At 42.2% G+C, this 19217-nt stretch overlaps 1 protein-coding gene and 1 pseudogene across 1 annotated transcript; one reads left to right on the top strand and one right to left on the bottom strand.

Moving 5' to 3' along the window:
- The first annotated feature begins 508 nt into the window (after window positions 1-508).
- On the top strand, window positions 509-1986 carry LOC136512302 (uncharacterized; annotated as a pseudogene).
- Window positions 1987-17727: 15741 nt separating this feature from the next.
- LOC136510589 (uncharacterized) lies at window positions 17728-18507 on the bottom strand. Its single transcript, XM_066504991.1, has one exon. It carries the CDS (start codon window positions 18505-18507, stop codon window positions 17728-17730), a length of 780 nt encoding a protein of 259 aa, XP_066361088.1.
- Between the last annotated feature and the right edge of the window lie 710 nt (window positions 18508-19217).

The raw sequence follows: 19217 nt of genomic DNA, 5'->3' as shown, positions 1-19217 counted from the left end.
CAACAAGAAGAATCTCATGAAGGTAATGTTTGTCTTAGTTTCTTTACTGAAATAAGTGTACTGTGTAAAAATAACTTTCTGCCTTAATTAAAGTTCTATGCCCCACCCTATTGCAGTTCTTGCTGTTGAGGACGACCATCAACAAGATGGAGATTTCAACTTTAATGCTCCACATGTACAGGATGGTTTTGACCTCAACTTAGAAGTTGTTTATCACCAAAATGAGCTGCAACAAATGATCAGTAAGCGCCAATGGAACTTTTTTGTTCTTACTATTTCAATGATCATATCGACTCACTCGGTTGACATCTACATGAAACCCCTCAAAAGTTTGAAACAATCTAATTCCCCACAATAGCAATAACTTTCATACACTATTTCAAGCAGTTCAATAACAATGAAGACGTACTGCTGCCTCAACTGTTTTTAGCAACAAATTTCAGCATGATTTTTTTGCAAAATCTGAAATACATTTTGCTAGTGCTATCTCACACTTTTTTTTGCAGATATGATCAACGACATGCACGACTATGGTGTGTACGCTGATGTTGTGGATATAGTATTTGATGAGGAGTTGGAGGACTCAGATGTGGAAGATGAACATACAAACGCAAATAATTCACATAAGTTCAGAAATTTGACATACACCGAAAGACAACAAATATATGAAGCATTGCTTGAGAGAAGTAATCGTAGAAAACTAAAAAAGAACACTACGAATATAGTAGCTCAGATGTTTCAGATCAGTAGATATCAAGTGCATCGTGTTTGGCGAAGAGCTAAGCAGTGCCGTGCACAAGGCAGACCGGTAGATGTTACATCTCGGAGGAAGAATTGTGGCCGCAAAAGGATACAGATTAATCTATCAGATGTTCTAAGAGTTCCCTTGCATAGGAGGATTACTATACGATCTCTAGCCAATGCTATTGGTGTAAAGAAGAGCACCTTGCATAGATGATTCAAGGACGGCCTACTATGATACCACTCCAGCACACTAAAGCCTTTGTTGAGGGAAGATAACAAGAAAGACAGGCTACGATGGTGTCTTTCCATGTTAGATCGCCGAACCCTGCCAAATGAACCCAAGTTCCTTGAAATGCACAACATCATCCACATGGACGAGAAGTGGTTCAACACCACATCCAAGTACATGAAGTATTATATGCTTCCCGAGGAGGATGATCCACACAGGACTGTGCACAATAAGAATTGCATTGGCAAAGTTATGTTCTTGTCAGCAGTAGGAAGACCAATATATGATGATGTAGGTAATTATATTTTTGATGGGAAGCTAGGAGTGTGGCCATTTGTTAGAAAGGTACAACATACACTTGTTTTACTTTCTTGCACAAGTTTTTGTGCTATAAATTTGTGATCCTTACTTGGTTTCATTTACTATAGGAACAAGCAAGAAGAAGAAGTCGTAATAGAGGAAGGGGGCCTGAAGTCACCAAACCTATCAAGGTAGATCGGGCTACTATGAGGTCATATTTGATCAATAAAGTTCTGGACGCTATTGTTTGACGGTGGCCACGGTAACATGCAGGGAAAACCATTTATATTCAGCAAGATAATGCCCCTTCACATGTGCCAGTAAATGATGAAGAATTTGTTGCTGCTGTAAGACGGACTGGGCTAGACATGTGGCTCTTCAACCAACCTACCAATTCCCCATATTTGAATGTGCTAGACCTAGGGTTCTTTAATTCTCTCCCATCCTTAACCTATGACAGGATCTCTAGGAACTTGGATGACCTAATTGCGAACGTACAACATGAGTTTGATAATTATGATCCAGACACTTTGAATAGGGTGTTCCTGACACTACAAGGGTGTTTGATTGAGATGATGAAAGATGGTGGAGGAAATAGATACAAGATTCTGCACATTGACAAAGATCGGCTAGAGGCACTAGGCATACTGCCTAAAAGCCTTGGTTGTGTTCGACAACTATATGAGGATGTGTTGGCATTGTTGGGAAACTAATTATATCATGTATGTTGTGATATTGGGAATTTTGGGAGTCTAATATGGTGCTAATCATGTGTGCTAATGCTGTAAATAAAGCATGAGTCCTTGCTCATGTTAACCATGGGTGGTGGTGCTTTTAATTTGGAAACTGTATAATGTGTACGAATGCTGTAAGTACAGCATGTGAACATGGTCATGTTAATCATGTGTGGTACTACTATAAATTAGAAGACACATGTACATTAATTATCAGTTGATCACACAAAGCACACTTCATAATTACACTAACAGCAGTTCATTAGGGGACCAAAAGGTCGTCATGTACATGAAATGACAACCTACACCTAGTACACAAAATCACTTGAGCTACACAAAGTGATAGCATATACTTCATAGCACAAATGTCGGTTCATAATGGCACCAAAAGCACCACATCTACCCGCATCAAGACGATTTCAATTTATACTTAGCAGCAAATAAACTAGGGGGCAGGGGTGCACTACTGAAAACCAAAAATTTCTTGTCGGTAAAAAACCGACAGAAAAAAGCAAAAAACCGACAAGGAAAATTAAAAATAATTTTTCTGTCGGTATAATGATAGAAAAATTCTGACAGAACTAAAGCGACAGGAAAATAACTTTTTCTGTCAGTTGTATTATTTTACAGTCGGTTTACTATTTTCTTGTCGGTGGGCGTCGACAGGAAAATTGTGGGTCGCCAAGTCTAGAATTTTGCTTCTGTCGGTAAATGACGACAGGAAAAATATGTGTACCGATAGGGAATAAAATTTCCCGTCGGTGTTGAACCGCCAGAAAAATAAACTCGTACCGACAGGAAATATTGGTTTTTCTATCGACGGAGCCGCGATAGGAGAATTACGGTTTCCCTGTCATCCTCTCCCGACAGTATAATTATAACGTACCGACAGAAAATAATTGCAGTCACCAGGCCACAGAAGCACCTCATTTATTTATAATTTCATACGATATTCATGATAACAGTATAGGCACAAACATGACATCTGATTCTATAAGGTTTTCAACTAGAACACAAATATATTGCATCAATTTGTCATCATCCACATGCCATACATAGATTAGATGCCCACGGTTGGCATCAACAGCCACAAATTAAGATGCCCATAGGTCTTGCATCCATAGCTACATAATTAAGATGTCCATAGATCTTGCATCCACAACTACATAAATAATAATTTCACAAAAGCATCAACTAGTTGATTGTCTTTCCCAAAAACTAGTATCAACTTGTTGGCTGCACCTTTACTAGCTAAAGGTTAGAAGTGGCAACTACCAACAGCTTCTACAAACACAAAATGGCATTATTTGTTTGTGATGACTCCCACCTTCATGCATGGTTTCGGTTTAGTGTTTCCAATGCGGCTCTATATGCGGCATTGAGATTGTCTTCATCGTGGCCATATGTGGCATTGTCATCATTGGTCGATTCCGAGCCAACATGAGAAGAACCAGTGGCCTATACATATATGAAGAGAAATATTAGTTAGATTGGTACAGGTAGTAGTAATCTTCCAGATTCTAACAACAGCCCGTAGGTAAACACATTCCAGATGGAAGCAAAGAGATTATTTGCCTTCAGCATGTACTACCAATTAGCCATACATAAACAAAAATGTACCACCAATTGTCCATCCCAAGGTGTACTTGTAGTTATACCATAGATCTATCAAAGCATACACTCAGAACAAATCACTAATTTCAAATAATGCTCACAAAATTTATCATCAAGCAATATTACAGTCTTACAGAAGACCTCTTAAAAAATGCTAATCTTATTATTTCATTTAATATTTATTCATCCATAAGGAAAAAAATCATACAATTCCCATTTGTCATCAATGCCACTCAATAATATTAGAAAAATATTTAGAGTTCGAAGGTCAGAAAAATTACAGTCATCAGAAAACAGGTTGTAGCCACAACTACTTGCACATTTCTATGGGATAGGGAGATCCTTGAAGAAGCTTATGAGCAGTAGCCATACTGTCTTACTGACATTCTAGTTCTAGTAATCTTGTCTTACTGAATGCAAGCACACAGCCATAAGCCAACTTGATCATAAAAAGTGAACAAAATTGAAGTCTATCACTAGTAGCCATAACCATGACAAACAAATAAGCACTTCAAACATTACTGACAGTGAGACTGTGGAACAACCAAATATTTAAAAGTGGCATGCTTTCATGTTACATGAAAAGACAAACAGGATACAACTGTAACTTCAAGGTTAAAGTTTAGCTTCATTTCTAAAACAAACTTAGTAGATATCAGGTACAATACATTTTTACACACATGGCTAACACATAGAACAAGTGAACAATGCAGCAAGTAATACCATAAACACTGTTTCTTAAGAGGTTTGGTCCCTGATCAGTACACCATCCTCATCCTTTTCTTGAAGCAAACCTAGGTACTCTCTCTTGAGAATGACACTAAGTTGAGTAGTGTATCTATAAGGGGGCTTGTAGTTGTAGTTGACATAACCAAATTGCCTGTACATAACCAAATCATAGCTAAATCTAGCCTAGCTTTCACATTATCTTTGGTCTTACTACCTATGTCAAAGCATGTGTTCCATATGGCTTCACTCACATTCTTTTCATTGTGCATCACATCAATATTATGTGGAAGAAGTAACTTAGAGAAAAATGGAAGTTGCCTAAAGCAAAGTACATGTGTCCAATTGTGCAATTTACCAAAGGTGTCGTCACCTGCAAATCTGGTCACGTTGGCCTAGAGTTCCTCCCCTGTCAACCTCCTAGGTGGCTCATCCAACACCCTTGTGTTCTTACAAAATGCATTAGCTTGTTTCCTAAACACATGATCCATAGGCAAGAAGCGCCTATGACAGTCAAACCAACAAGCCTTATGACCATTACGGAGTTGAAAACCTAGGCAGCCATATCCACACGGGCATGACAACCTACCATGGGTGCTCCATCCAGCGAAGTCTCCATATGCCATGAAGTCATGTACATACCAATGGGTATGCTGCCTTCATTTTGAAGCTACGTTTTATGGAAGCATTGATTGTGTCAACCCCTTCCCACATTGTTTTAAATTCATCAACTAAGGGCTGCATTAGAATGTTCAAATTTTTACCAGGATGCTTAGGGCCAGGAATAACAAGGGCAAGAAATATATACTCTGGCCTTAAGAGTGTTCCAGGAGGTAGATTTAATGGCGGCACAAAGACTGGCCAGCATGAGTACGGGGCAACATCTCTACCAAATTGTGTGAAACCATCAGTTGCTACAGCAAGCCGCACATTTCTTCTATCCCTTGCAAACTCTGGAAAGTCTTCATCAAATTGCTGCCAAGCTTCTCCATCACAAGGGTGCACCATCTTACCAGACGTTGATGGACTAAGTGCCCTCATTAGCTTGGTTGCATCCACATACGCATACAACCTTTGCAGCCTCTCTGTGATGGGTAGGTACCGTAGAACTTTGCGTGGAACCTTTGTTCGGCGGCCTTCCTCATATCGGTTGGCACCACAAATATCACATATCTCTTTACTTGCGTCATCTTTGTAGAAGAGCATGCAATTGTTATAACAAACATCAATTTTCACATACGGCATGCCAAGACCCTATAGTAGTTTCCTTGATTGGTAGAAGTCATTAGGTAAATTAGAATATAGAGGAAGAAGTTCATGTATTATGCCTATGATATCATCATATTCAGACATGTTGTGTCGTGACTTTATGGCAAGCAAGCGAGCCACATTAGATAACCTAGAGTGTGTGGTCTTCTCATGCACTAACTCATTTGCACTATCAACCATCCTATAAAAAGCAGTGGCAAATGGTGTTGGTTGCTCATCAACTATAGGTGGATTGTCCCTAGCTAGATCAATCAGCATTTGATCCATTCGATCAACCTCATCAAAACCCTCCCCATTTACTATGCTATCACCTTCATCATGCCCAATATGAGTCTCCCCATGCTCCGTCTATGTTTCATAGCCTTCCCTAAAACCATGCTTGCACACGTGCATCTCTATAGTATCCCTTTTGAGGCGGAAATAGTTTCGGCACATGGCGCAAGGACACTTGATGGTGTCATTTGTAGCTACCTCCACATTGGAAATGCATGGTCCAAGAATTGAGTGGTTTCATTAATCCATTCACTAGAGGGCGCTTTACCACGCTGCCAGCCACTATACATCCAAGTGCGGTGTGACATATTAACTAACTGTATTTGAAAGATTAAAATTAGTAGGCATCACATTGTTTTTATGTTGTAGTGTTTTAGAAAAAATAGGACAAACACACAAAGTAACAAGCAGATCCATAGAGCACCTCAATCGAAGCACACAATATCAAATTTAACCAAGCATATCACTGTTCTACTGATTTTTTGACACATGAACTAACCATCAACAAAAATATTCATCTGTTAAGATTAAAAAAAAGTAAACTAAAGCTACCTGCTTCTCCATACACTCTCTGTAACCCTCAAAACATAGTGCTGAAACCCTAGTTCATTTCCATCGATACCTCAAACATGTTGCAGATCATATAAATTGTACATTTTACTTATTCAATATGCCAATTAACTGCAGCAAAATGAGAAAGAAACAATGCTTACCCTTTGAGGTGGAAGTAGCAAAATATGAGTCGACGCTACAGGCTGCTCCGGCTCCTTCGCTGGGGCTACTTTAGCTCCTTTGCTATGTTTCTCCTCCACCTAGGGCTCCACCACGGGCTCCTCTGACAGCAGATTCGTGGTCACAAACTCCTCCACAAGCAGATCTAGGGATTAGGGTTATGGGTTTCAATGACTTGGTCGCGGGATTGAGGATCCCATGAACACAACAGTAGTAGAGACCGAAGAAGAGGATAATACCTCAAATGTAGCGCAGGGAGCGAGCTACCGCCTTAGGTCGGAGCGAGGGCGTTGGGGAGCAGCCTGGCAACACGCGGCCGAGCGGCGCGGGAGAGGGGTGGTGTGAGGAAGAGAGGCGGCGTAGAAGGGAAGACATGACGCAAGTTCGCGAACTGGAGCTGTAGCTTCATGGGGTCACGATGCGGGCCTGAGGAAGTATGCGTTCGGGAGTTCTTTTATTTTTTTTATTAACCTGAGTCATGGGTTTCACGTACGAGCTGTGGGCCTTGACGTACGAGCTGAGGCTAGACCAGATGGTTTTGGGTTTTGGCTTGGCGCCGAATGTCTGGACTGGCGGCAAATTTAGGCGCGTTGGATTTTTTCTTATAATATTCTTGTGTGTTAGAAAATATACCGACAGAAAAAATATGCACCAACAGAAAATAAATAAATTTTACTGTGTCTATCAAATATACCGACAGAAAAAAATATAATTACTCTGTCGGTGTGCAAAACCGACAGGATATTAATAATTTTTCTATCGGTTGGTTAATTTTCCTATCGTTTTTTCTCACCCAACAGTACAATAATAATTTTTCTGTCGGTTGCGTTTATACCGACAGGAAATTTTTAGTTTCTAGAATAGAGGCACCATAACCTTGTATGCGCCGATGAACCATTCGTGGCAGAAAGGTTCAATCCTGGAAAGCACCCCGGCCAGGCGTGCAGGCACCTCTGGGTGCAGGTCCTCGCCAAGCACCTTTTTTGGCCAGGCGTGCAGCTACATCCGGTTTCATCTCCACGCCGGCCGCCCCATCTACGGCCACCACAGGGGCCATGTCCATGCCGGCAGCCCTGTCCGCGGCCACCGTAGGGGCCAGCTACACGCCAGCAGCCCCATCCGCAGCCACCGCAGGGGCCAGATCCGTGCGGGCAGCCCCGTTCGCGGCCACGGCAGGGGCCAGATCCGCACCGGACTCAACATCTTCGGAGTTAGGGACATACACGTCGCCCTGGGAGTTGAAGCGCAGGCGCAGGCCAGACCTCTTGATTCGGCACCCACATACGTAGATCCACGCCTCCTCAGCTGAGTCGGTGCTGCTTGGCTTGACCTCTGATTCGACGGCGCCTGACTTGACGACGTGGCCGACGTTCCCACTAGCGCCGGCGTGCATTCGAATCCCGCAGTCACCAGACTTGCCACCGCCGCAGCCTGACTTCAGGAGGCAGTGGATCCGCCTACAGCGGGGCAGCACCGCCAGAGCCATCTTGCTACCTTCACGCATCTGCCGGTAATGGCGGCGCATCCTACCGTCTGCAGCCAACCAACCACCACCTACAGTTGAGGAGCTACCCGTTGTCGTCGCCTTGCGCGCCGGTGCGGTCGGGCCAACTGCATGGGTGGTCCCCTCACGCTACGGATCAATCCAACGTAGCCGGCGCGCTTGATTATCTCTTTTGGATACACAAACAGCAAATTAAGCACACGCAATGCCTTCGTACTAACCCAACCCTTTTGGAATCAAGCGAAAGGACCATCTCATCAAGAAATCAAGAAAGGAGATCGAATTATTGTTATTAACTAGAAATGTAGGAACAAACAAGTTGTTATTGGTATATGACCTATGATGTAATAATAAGCTAGCCCACGCAACAAGCGTGCTAGCTCACCTAACTCTCACTGACTTATGTTTTCGTCGTTCATTTATATACTTTGCGAAAATAACAATTCTCTCTTAGAGCAACTCCCAGAGATTATGTAAAATAAGATTCTAAAACCATTGATTTAGCCATTGTCCAAAATAAAACTTCCTCTAAAAAAACAGAGTAATGCAACAGCCTTTCTAAATTCTCATCATCTATTTTTTAGAACTCACACGTCATGCTCTGATTGGCTCACTTCCCTGGTTTGTGTACTCCCACCATTTGCTTGCATGCCACCACACTACGTAAAAAATGTTTTTTTAGCAATGGGACAAATTTTTTGTCGGGGCGTCTGGTGATAGAGCCGCCCCTACAAATGGTTGTCAAATGAGCCGCCCTTACAAATGAATTTGTAGGGGCGGCCGGTGTTATCAGCCGCCCCTACAAATGGCCCGATTTGTAGCCCCTACAAATTGATTTATAGGGGCGGCTCAATATCCAGCCACCCCTACAAATTGATTTGTAGGGGCGGCTCAACAATGAAGTGCCTCTACAAATGGACGCCGAATATTAAAAAGTAAGCACTAAAATTTAAATTTTGTAAACGATCTCGGATGAAAAAACAATCAAAATGAAAGTTGTAGATCTCGAAAAGTTATGAAACTTTGTAGTTGACAACTTTTTCAGTTGAGATCATTTACTACTTGAAAATACTGTTTGAAATTATTGTTCCCGTTTTGTCCTCTAATTCAGAGCCAATTCTTAAAACTGGTCTAGTTTTCGCATACGAACTCCAATTTCGACGTTCCCTATATCAAAATCGATCAAAAATTTTTTTGGATCCGTCCATCCCCTGCTTTGTCGGGGTCGGGGAATTTTAAATTGGTCAAAAACTGGTCACAAGATCATCTTTTCGTGGTCACAATCTTTTTGTCGATTTTGAGCACATCTTCTGAAATTTCCACAGGCCACGTCTTTCACTTGTTTGAGCTCATATTTTCTGTGGTTACTTCTTTTGTGCTCCTAAGTGAAGGAAAAATATCAAAAAATAAAAAGAAAAGTCAAAATTTTCCCAAAAAACAACGACAGCCAAAAAAATATAAAAAAAGAGAGAGGCAAAAGAGGAACAATATCTAGAGGAGCATATAAAGAAGGCCAAACGTTATTTTGGAACGCTAATTGATTTTAGATGAAAAAATCATGAACATAGAAGTTGCAGAACTTATCAAGATCTACAAGTTTTATTTTGGTCATTTCTTCATCCGATAAAGTGGTAATAACATTGTTCACAAAATTTACATATCTCTCTTATAGTTTCATAAACAATAAGAGGGATATGTAATATTTGTGAACAATGTTACTACCACTATGTCGGATGAATAAATGATCAAAATAGAAGTTGTAGATCTCGGAAAGTTATGAAACTCTATAGCTGACAACTTTTTAATTTGAAATCATCTTGTCAAGGAAAATTACGTTTGAATTTCTAAAATTTGAAATTTAAATTTTGTAAACGACCTTGGATGGAGAAACAACCAAAATAAAAGTTGTAGATCTCGATAAGTTATGAAACTTTGTAGTTGACAACTTTTTTATTTGAAATCATCTTGTCAAGAAAAACTATGTTTGAATGTCAAAAAAATTTGAAATTTAAATTTTTTAAACGACCTCGGATGGACAAACAGTAAAAATAAAAGTTGTAGATCTTGAAAAGTTATGAAACTTTGTACTTGATAACTTTCTCATTTGAAACCATCTTGTCATGGAAAACTACGTTTGAATTTCTATTATTTGAAATTCAAATTTTATAAGTGACCTCGGATGGAGAAACTACCAAAATAAAAGTTGTAGATCTCGAAAAGTTTTAAAACTTTGTAGTTGACAACTTTTTCATTTGAATTAGTTTAGGGCCTCAAACAATCAATTTATGCTCAATTTTGTATAATACATGGGGAATCAAAATGGATTGTGGACAAGTGAATGTGAGGTGTAGTTGTAGAGGAGATGGCGCGCGAGAGAGAGGTCGCCGGTTTGAATCCCGGCCGACGCAAAGTGTGCAAAAATCGTGAAAAAATGCTGCAACCATAGAGTGAGGGTGTGTGTGGCTGCCGGTGGGGACCTCCTCGGTTAAAAAAAATTGCTATATTTTTGCCCCTTTTTCGTGGTTTCTGAAAATTGATTTGTAGGGGCGGCTCAATATCCAGCCGCCCAAACAAATCGATTTGTAGGGGCGGCCTGGGAACCGCCTCTACAAATCAGTGATTTTTAGCCACCCTTTCATAGGGGCGGCTGGCAAAACCGCCCCTACAGAGGGTTATCAGCCGCCCCTAAAAACCTTTTCTACGTGGTGCCAAACACTACCTATCGCGAGCGCTATGCACGGATATGCCGATGGCGAGCCTCTACAGCTTGCTTTCTTTACCCAGCTAGAAACACGGGATAGCAGACTGGTTATTTTGGATGACACGATAGAATAGCTGTTGGACTTTTAATTCTTGCGAAAATACCTAAAAATAGATTCCACAACGTAAATAGCCACTCTGTCGGAGTTGCTCTTTGTGAGGTATTGTTCTAGCTAGGCTGCTAGATTGTGTTTCCTTAGGGTTCGTTTAGTTTTGGGATGAGGTGGCCACTCTGTTGGAGTTGCTCTTTGTGAGGTATTGTTCTAGCTAGGCTGCTAGATTGTGTTTCCTTAGGGTTCGTTTAGTTTTGGGATGAGGTGAGATGGGTCGGGTACTTGGATCCGTCCTAGTCTTTTTGGGTCAGAGGGTCCCATGTCTACGTTTGGTTGTGGGGATGGAGTCCTTCCAGTTTCATGTTTGGTAGGAAGGACGGAGAGAGCTGAGATAAACAACTTTTTCCTTTTCTGTTAACTAGCATTAGTTGCCACTAATTGTCATACACACAAACGGAGAAGAAGGCCATGTCCAGAGAGGGAGGGGGTGCTCGCAGGACAGGGATTGAGGCAAGAAGATCGTGCGTGGCGTGGCGTGACAGACCCTCAGCCAACATCAATGTAGAAGGGCCCGCCATGTGTGGCCTCATCAGTGGCTGTGCGGAAGGGCGTAGTCAGCACACCCCCACCGAGGGCGCGAGACTCGCCCGACGACGCACAGGGCACAACGGCGGCGGTGTGGTGTCCTTGGTCAAGCTCGACGCGTTGGGGATGGATCATGATGACGGCGACGACGTGGTGGTGCTTGGCCACGATGAGGACGGGCCAGGCCAGATCGACGGGGGCGTGGTGCAGTCTACCGCGCGCTAACGAGAGCAGAGGCACGCATCCACGAGAGAGCGAGAGTGAGAGAGAGAGAGATCGCAGAAGAGGGACGATACGGTATCTCAGTTTTCAGAGGGGACGAGGAGAAACAACTTCTCAGTAGAATATTCCTCCCTTTGACAATTCTATCTTATTTGTCCATGAACCAAACACTAAGACGTAGTGGGATACCCATTTCGCCCTTGTGCTGCCCCCTCCCCTCACCCCCACCAAGCATACACACCTCAGAGTAGAGTCCATCAGGTATTTTCTGGATTACAGTCAAGTGGGAAACCTCTCGTCCATCAAGATCCAATATATAATGTCGCTCAAGGTCCAGACCATTTCGACTGGGGAATAATCTTCTCCCCTTATCTGTACTTTGTCTATGATGCAATGGAATTTTAACTTGAAAAAAAAGGATCAGCTGTAATCCCATGTTGCTTCAAATAAAGAGCCGCCGGCCAGTGTTGACGAACACTTTAGGCAAGGAATGATACTTTACTTGGAGATGTTTTGAGTAGAAGATCGTCAGGATTGCTTGATTAGCGTTGAAGGATTGACTACTAATTATGTGTACTAATTTATCTACAAAAAACTTACGTGGCTCAAGGAGGGCTCACTAATCATCTATCGCTTGTAACCACAAAAAACAAAGGAGATCAAGAGGAGCCTTAATCAACGGCGGCTTTACCCGCTTTATTTGGTCCGACGACGTGACCTTAGCGTCCCATTTCTCTGTCAGTCGTCACATGACTGCTGGTTGCTGTTAACCCATGTTCCAGGACACGTATGTTGCATTGCATGCATCAGATCGACCACCACATTATTAAACTAAAGCTAGCATATTGATGGAGTCTTCTGTCTGTGTGGGCATACTGGCATGGACACAGTACCGAACAACGTTGCTGTTGTTGGAATTGATTGACTAGTTTGTGGTGGTCGTCGTTAATTCGGAGAGATTCTCTGACACTGTGCAAGAACGTGTGTGTTTAGCTTATTATCTACGTTCTGTTATTTCTTAGACAGATTGCCTCGCGCATGAGCATCTGGCCTTCTTACCTAGCTAGCAGATACGCATACGCATGGATAGATAGCCGGTACTATATATGCCGTTAGTTATTACACTACTGGAATCTCGATTTTTTCTGTGGGTGCGAAAACCCACAGAAAAATTCGAATACCGTCAGAAAAATATTTTTCTGACGGTGTACCGTCAGAAAATAACCCACAGAAATAGAATGACAGAAAAATCGACTTTTTCCGTGGGTTCACCGTCAGAAACAATTTTTCCGTAGGTCTCACACGCACAGAAAAATTGTGTTCGCCCAGATTAAAACTAATTTTTCCGTGCGTTAATCCACACAGAAAAAAAGAAATAAATGCACAGAAAAAAAGAATTAAACACACAAAAAAAATTATTTTAAAACAGTAGCAACAACGTATTAAAATATATATTGTCCATACAGTAATGAAGTCTACAAGCACGGCTCATAACTAATGACTATCATCATATTTCATCATACATGAATAGTATTATTTAGCCATGCATCAACATGTTACATTCAGCAATCTCGATACATATAATCAGCATGAAAGTTGTTACATATCATTGTTGTTCATAACAATGGACTCAATGTTTCAATGTCATTATATAGTTACAAAACACAATGTTATTGAAACCATATAAACAAAGCACAACTACTGATCAACATATCTACAATTTGTTCTCATACTAAGAAATTCCCAAAGCCTCCTGCAAAAGACCATTTTTCATTAATTAGAGTAATCTTGTGAATAGGAAAAAATATTCAGAGGTAAAGAGAAAAGTAATTTCAAATAGACATTGAACTGAATTAACCATAACTCAAGATAGTGTTTAGGCACTAGTCCACAAATTTCAGTAAGTTTATGAACCCAACCACAAGCCAAGCTGTGAGCAAGGTAACAGGAGACAGCATGCATGCAAGGATTACACTATTATAAAGAAATAGATATGCTAGGATCACTGTTTTTAAGGCGGTAAGTCGAGGCGCGCCGACCCACCAATTCGAGTTGACTAGGCGTTTAAGGCGCGTGGCGAGGCGACGCCATACACATGTCCTAACCAACAATGGAGCAGCAAAATCATACCTTGTTGATGTTGATTGTAGAGCTCTCCTCTTTCCAATTGCCTCTTGTTACATGTAGCACACAATGCCCCTTGCAAGTCAAAACATATTTGTTATATGATGAATGTAACAGAAACAAGTTGTATAATACTATAATCCAATGAATTAGCTAAGTAAATATGGATCAAGTCTACCTTGTTAATGTGACCTCTCTTTTCTTCTCCCAGGCCACAAGCTACAGGAATAATGAGGAATGCAGCAACGTTAGAAACAACGAGGAATGTAGCAAACATATAAACAAGTTGTGTAAGCTAGGAATCAAATAACAGGAACATGGATGAATAAAATATGGCATAAGTAGCATCATAGTTAATATGGTCCACAACCAGCCAGCCACATTAGAATTTAGAAGTAATCCACAACCACAAGGTAGTGAGCTACTAGTGGCATAATTAAAAGTAGTCCACATCCACACAGCATACATTTCCAAACCCTAGAAGCACAAAAACAACCCAATTTAGCAATCATAGACATCCCATTGATAAAAGTACAAAAGCAATAGAATGACATAAGAATAATACAAAAGCAACAGAAAGGTTCTTATCCGATACAGACAAGTGCAATAGAATGACATAAGAACAATTCCAGCTTATAAGATTATACTCGAAACCCATTTGGCACAGTGTAGCAACTCATAAGTATACAGACAAGTGCATATATATTACATAGAAAACATGGACTCTTCTTACCATAGACACACATCTAATTAAATAGGATGTACATTTCATTCTCAAGAAATGAAAAGAGAGTTACAGTAGTTCACTATAAGAGTGATCAGTAGAGGAGAAGAAATGGCACAACAATGAACTCAAGTTGGGAACAACAGTTTGAACTAACAATAGAGGAGAAGAACTATTCTTCTAGAAGTTGAACCCATAATATTCTGTTGTTTCTACCGGTTACAAAGATGTTCAAAAGCTGCAACCTGCTCAGCAGGAATCTCCAGCTCTTATTTGAACAATCAAGTATGGCAAACCTTATAAGTGCATTGCTAGACCACATCATCGATTCATATTTCAGAAACTTTGGTGTTGCATACATACTTATCTCATGGACAAGGTTAACTGACAGACCCAAGCCCCCGATACCCTACTGACAGACCCAAAGTTGGTCATGCACACATGTATAGGTGGCGACAGTCAAATTGTCACACAAGAAAGAGGAGCCAAACCTGATCCAATCTGAACAAACATTCAAGTCCTAACTCTTAGCATCAATCGGAGCACAAAAGCACAAGAACTACATATATTTCACCTGGAGCAAAAGAACAAGAGCAAAAGAACTCGAGAAATAGCTCAGATTTACCCATTATCAGCATGACAACTGCAACTTAATTTCACCTGGAAATTAATTTAATTCTCTCTCTCTAATGGGAATTGAACTGGCCACAGAACTGGTTGCTTGTACTGGTACAAGTCATCCTAGTTAAGCAGCAAACAGAACAAAATATCCCAAGTACCAGCTCATAAGGTGCTAAAGTGTAGAAGTTCTCTAATGGAAACTTGATTCATCACATCCACTCAAGAGTAGTACAAAACAAAAAAAGTCACAAGGCATAGTTAGGGAAGGGGAGAGCAGCACGGCACTGAGACTGGGGTTTCATATCATCTCAGCTCCAGATACTGTTTTCATAGCATCTCACCTGAAAAGCAACCAGGGTAACAAAACAAACAAGTTAAAACATCATCGCAGATTAGAGTCATCTAAATAAAAAGCTAGACAACTTCTCAACAAACCGATTGCACCTTTATCAAGTAGTTACTAGAAAATTTTCAGAGCTCTATCATTGCCCAAGACTACTTGTAGACAATCCTAGATTAGTTAATTTTGTGTTCCATCTCTAGCAAGTTTAGTCATTTTTCACTTTAGGAGTTCAATAGACAAAAAATATCTGCACATACAGATAGCTAGCAGCTTGGCATACATCTGATTAAAAGTTAATATCAATCTGCATAATTTGGTTTACAAGAGCAAGTGATTGCAACAATTCCAGAACAAAAATGTTTTGATTCATGGGTATTGGGCAGTGTATTTCTTACTTCTTACCTAAGCATCTCCGGTTCAAATATATTCTACAAAGCTTAGAGAATGCAAATAGATAGGACACCATCAGCTAAAGCAAGAGCAGCAAACAACATCCACAGTTCTAGTAAAGAAAATCAACAACTAGGAAATCGACAACCGTCCGTTCGTTGGAGTCAAGAACAGCTTCCCAGGATCCGGGAGAGGAGGGCCACCGCCACCACCACGCCCCGCCGCCGGCCACCACCACCACCACCGCAGCCACCGGCCAGATCCGAGAGAGGGAGGGACCAGATCCGGCCGGGTGAAGATGGGGGAGGGGAGGGGCACCCGCCGGGAAAGAAGAAGGGAGAGGGGAGGGGGGCCGGCGGGGGAGAAGAAGGGGGAGGGGAGGGCCGCCGCCACCACCACGCCCCGCTGCCGGCCACCACCACCACCACCGCAGCCATCGGCCGGATCCGGGAGAGGGAGGGCCAGATCCGGCCGGGTGAAGATGGGGGAGGGGAGGGGCACCCACCGAGGAAGAAGAAGGGAGAGGGGAGGGGCGCCGGCGGGGGAGAAGAAGGGGGAGGGGAGGGCCGCCGCTGCCACCACTGCCCCGCCGCCGGCCACCATCACCACCACCGCAGCCACCGGCCAGATCTGGGAGAGGGAGGGCCAGATCCAGCCGGGTGAAGATGGGGGAGGGGAGGGGCACCCGTCGGGGAAGAAGAAGGGAGAGGGGAGGGGCGCTGGCGGGGGAGAAGAAGGGGGAGGGGAGGGCCGCCGCCACCACCACCGCAGCCACCGGCCGGATCCGGGAGAGGGAGGGCTAGATCCGGTCAGGGTGAAGATGGGGGAGGGGAGGGGCACCCGCCGGGGAAGAAGAAGGGAGAGGGGAGGGGCGCCGGTGAGGGAGAAGAAGGGGGAGGGGAGGGCCGCCGCCGCCGCCACGCCCCGCCACCGGCCACCACTACCACCACCACCACAACCACCGGCCGGATCTTGGAGAGGGAGGGCCGGATCCGGCCGGGTGAAGAAGGGGGAGGGGAGGAGCGGCCGCCCGCCGGGGAAGAAGAAGGGGGGCGCCTACGGGGGAGGAGGGGCGCTGGGGCCGGGGCGCCCGCGGGGAAGAAGGGAGAGGAGGGGTGCTGGGGCCGGGAGGGGAGGGGCGCTGCGGAAGAGAAAAGGGCGGGGTGCTCGGAGCGGCGCAGGGGCTGGTTTATCCGGTAGAATTTTCGTGTGCATGTATGTATTTTTTCTGTGCGTTTTCAATGAACCGATAGAATAATGTCAAATTTTCTGTGTGTATTGACACGCACAGAAAAATCACATAATTTTTCTGTGGGTTTTCGAATATTTCTGTCGGGATTTTTGAAACGCACAGAAAAATAATGAATTTTTCTGTGTGTATAGAGAAACACACACAGAAAAATGCAACACCCACAGAAGTATTCGAGTTTCCAGTAGTGTTAGTCGTATTTGACAAATATTAACTGCAAAGTAGTGTAGGGCAAAGTAGAAACAACTGGAACGGGTGGGTATGTAGCAGCCAGTGGCGAGTCTAGGATTTTAGGTTAGGGTATGCCTCTCAAAAAAAATTCATACATAATTCGGTAAATCCATTTACCAATTCGGTATTAAGGCTTATAATCATGAATTAAGTGGACAGCGTATCTGCTAAATATAGTATAAATAGTTTCAAAAGCCATACCGATAACTGAAATATATGCATAATAGAGTACCAGAGACTTACAGTGTTATTTTGCCGACATTTTTATTCGACGCTTTCGAAGGGACATAAATGTCTCAATTATATCATCTTCATCAACTTCAAAAAAAATATCTCGCTCAATGAAAGTGACTGACAATCATCCAAAAGACTATCTCCCATCTTATTTCGTAGCTTTGTTTTCACTAAAACCATCGCAGAAAATACCCTTTTAACACTTGCCGTTGCCACAGGTAGAAGCAATACCAATTTGAGAAGCTGATAAACCATATCATACACTTTATGCCTCTTTGTTTGAACAAGCTTAACTGAGAGATCAACAATATTTTCTAGACCTTTGAATCTATCATCCTGCCTGATGTCATCAATATAATTATCTAGCTGCAATTCAAGTCTGAGCAAATTATTATTTGAGAAGTCTTTTGGGTAGAATTCAGCTAATCTACGTAGCTTCCGTGCATCAAAAGACTCAAATGAGTTAGAAGGATTGAAGGCTGCCATACAAGACAACAACTCCATATTAATCTCATCAAACCGATTATCAAGTTGTTGACTTATTTGATCAATGACACCAATATATACCTCTCTTCTGAAGTGGTCATCATTGGTTTGCTTTCGAGCACGAGCTTTCCTTACTGATTTTCCATAAGGAACATAATCACCATCCATAGCAGGAACATCAACACCATGTTTATCACAAAATGAGGTGACCCTCTCAAGAAAATTATGCCAACCATCAGACCTCAATTCTTGCATTCTTTTCTTTGCCACATTAACAAGTGATATTGCATTAAGAATATCTTGCTCTCTTCTTTGCAAACACTCAGATAACTCATTTGTGTATCCAAGAATAATATACATTAAGTGTGCAAAGAAAACAAACTCAAAGGTCTCAAATGCTCCGGTCACAAAATGTATTTTGGTCCAATCATCCTTATATGTCGGATCATCCCCAAGATCAACCAGTACATCATGGATTGATTCATACATAGTAATGATGCTGCATATAGTTTTGTAATGAGATCCCCATCGAGTATGACATTCTCAAGCCTAGCATTTCTAAGCATGTCATGACGCTTACAAGAAACTCCAACAATATTCAACAAGATAGATACTTGATCAAAAAAGAGCCGCAATCAGTATTTCTCTTAGCAATAGCAACAAGAACCAATTGCAGTTGATGAGCAAAACAATGAATATAATAAGCAGAAGGTGATTCTTGCATGATCAATGTTTTCAACCCTTTAATATCTCCTTTCATGTTGCTAGCCCCATCATATCCTTGACCACGGATTTGAGTCAAACTCAAGCCATGACTAACAAGTAAAGCTTCAATTGCAGCCTTCAGTGATAAAGAGGTAGTATCATCTACATGAACAACTCCAATAAAATGCTCACATAGCCTTCCCAATTTGTCAACATAACGCAAGCAAAGAGATAGTTGTTCTTTATGTGATATATCACTAGACTCATCAGCTAAAATTGCAAAGGGCTCATCACCAAGTTCTTCAATTATTTTCTTTCTAGTTTCTAGGGCACAATAGTGAATAATTTGCTTTTGTATGTCTGGG

This window comes from Miscanthus floridulus, chromosome 16 (assembly GCF_019320115.1).
Source record: "Miscanthus floridulus cultivar M001 chromosome 16, ASM1932011v1, whole genome shotgun sequence".
Taxonomy (NCBI): domain Eukaryota; kingdom Viridiplantae; phylum Streptophyta; class Magnoliopsida; order Poales; family Poaceae; genus Miscanthus; species Miscanthus floridulus.
Note: the sequence above shows the minus strand (reverse complement) of the source record. Positions and strands in the feature narration are given on the sequence as shown.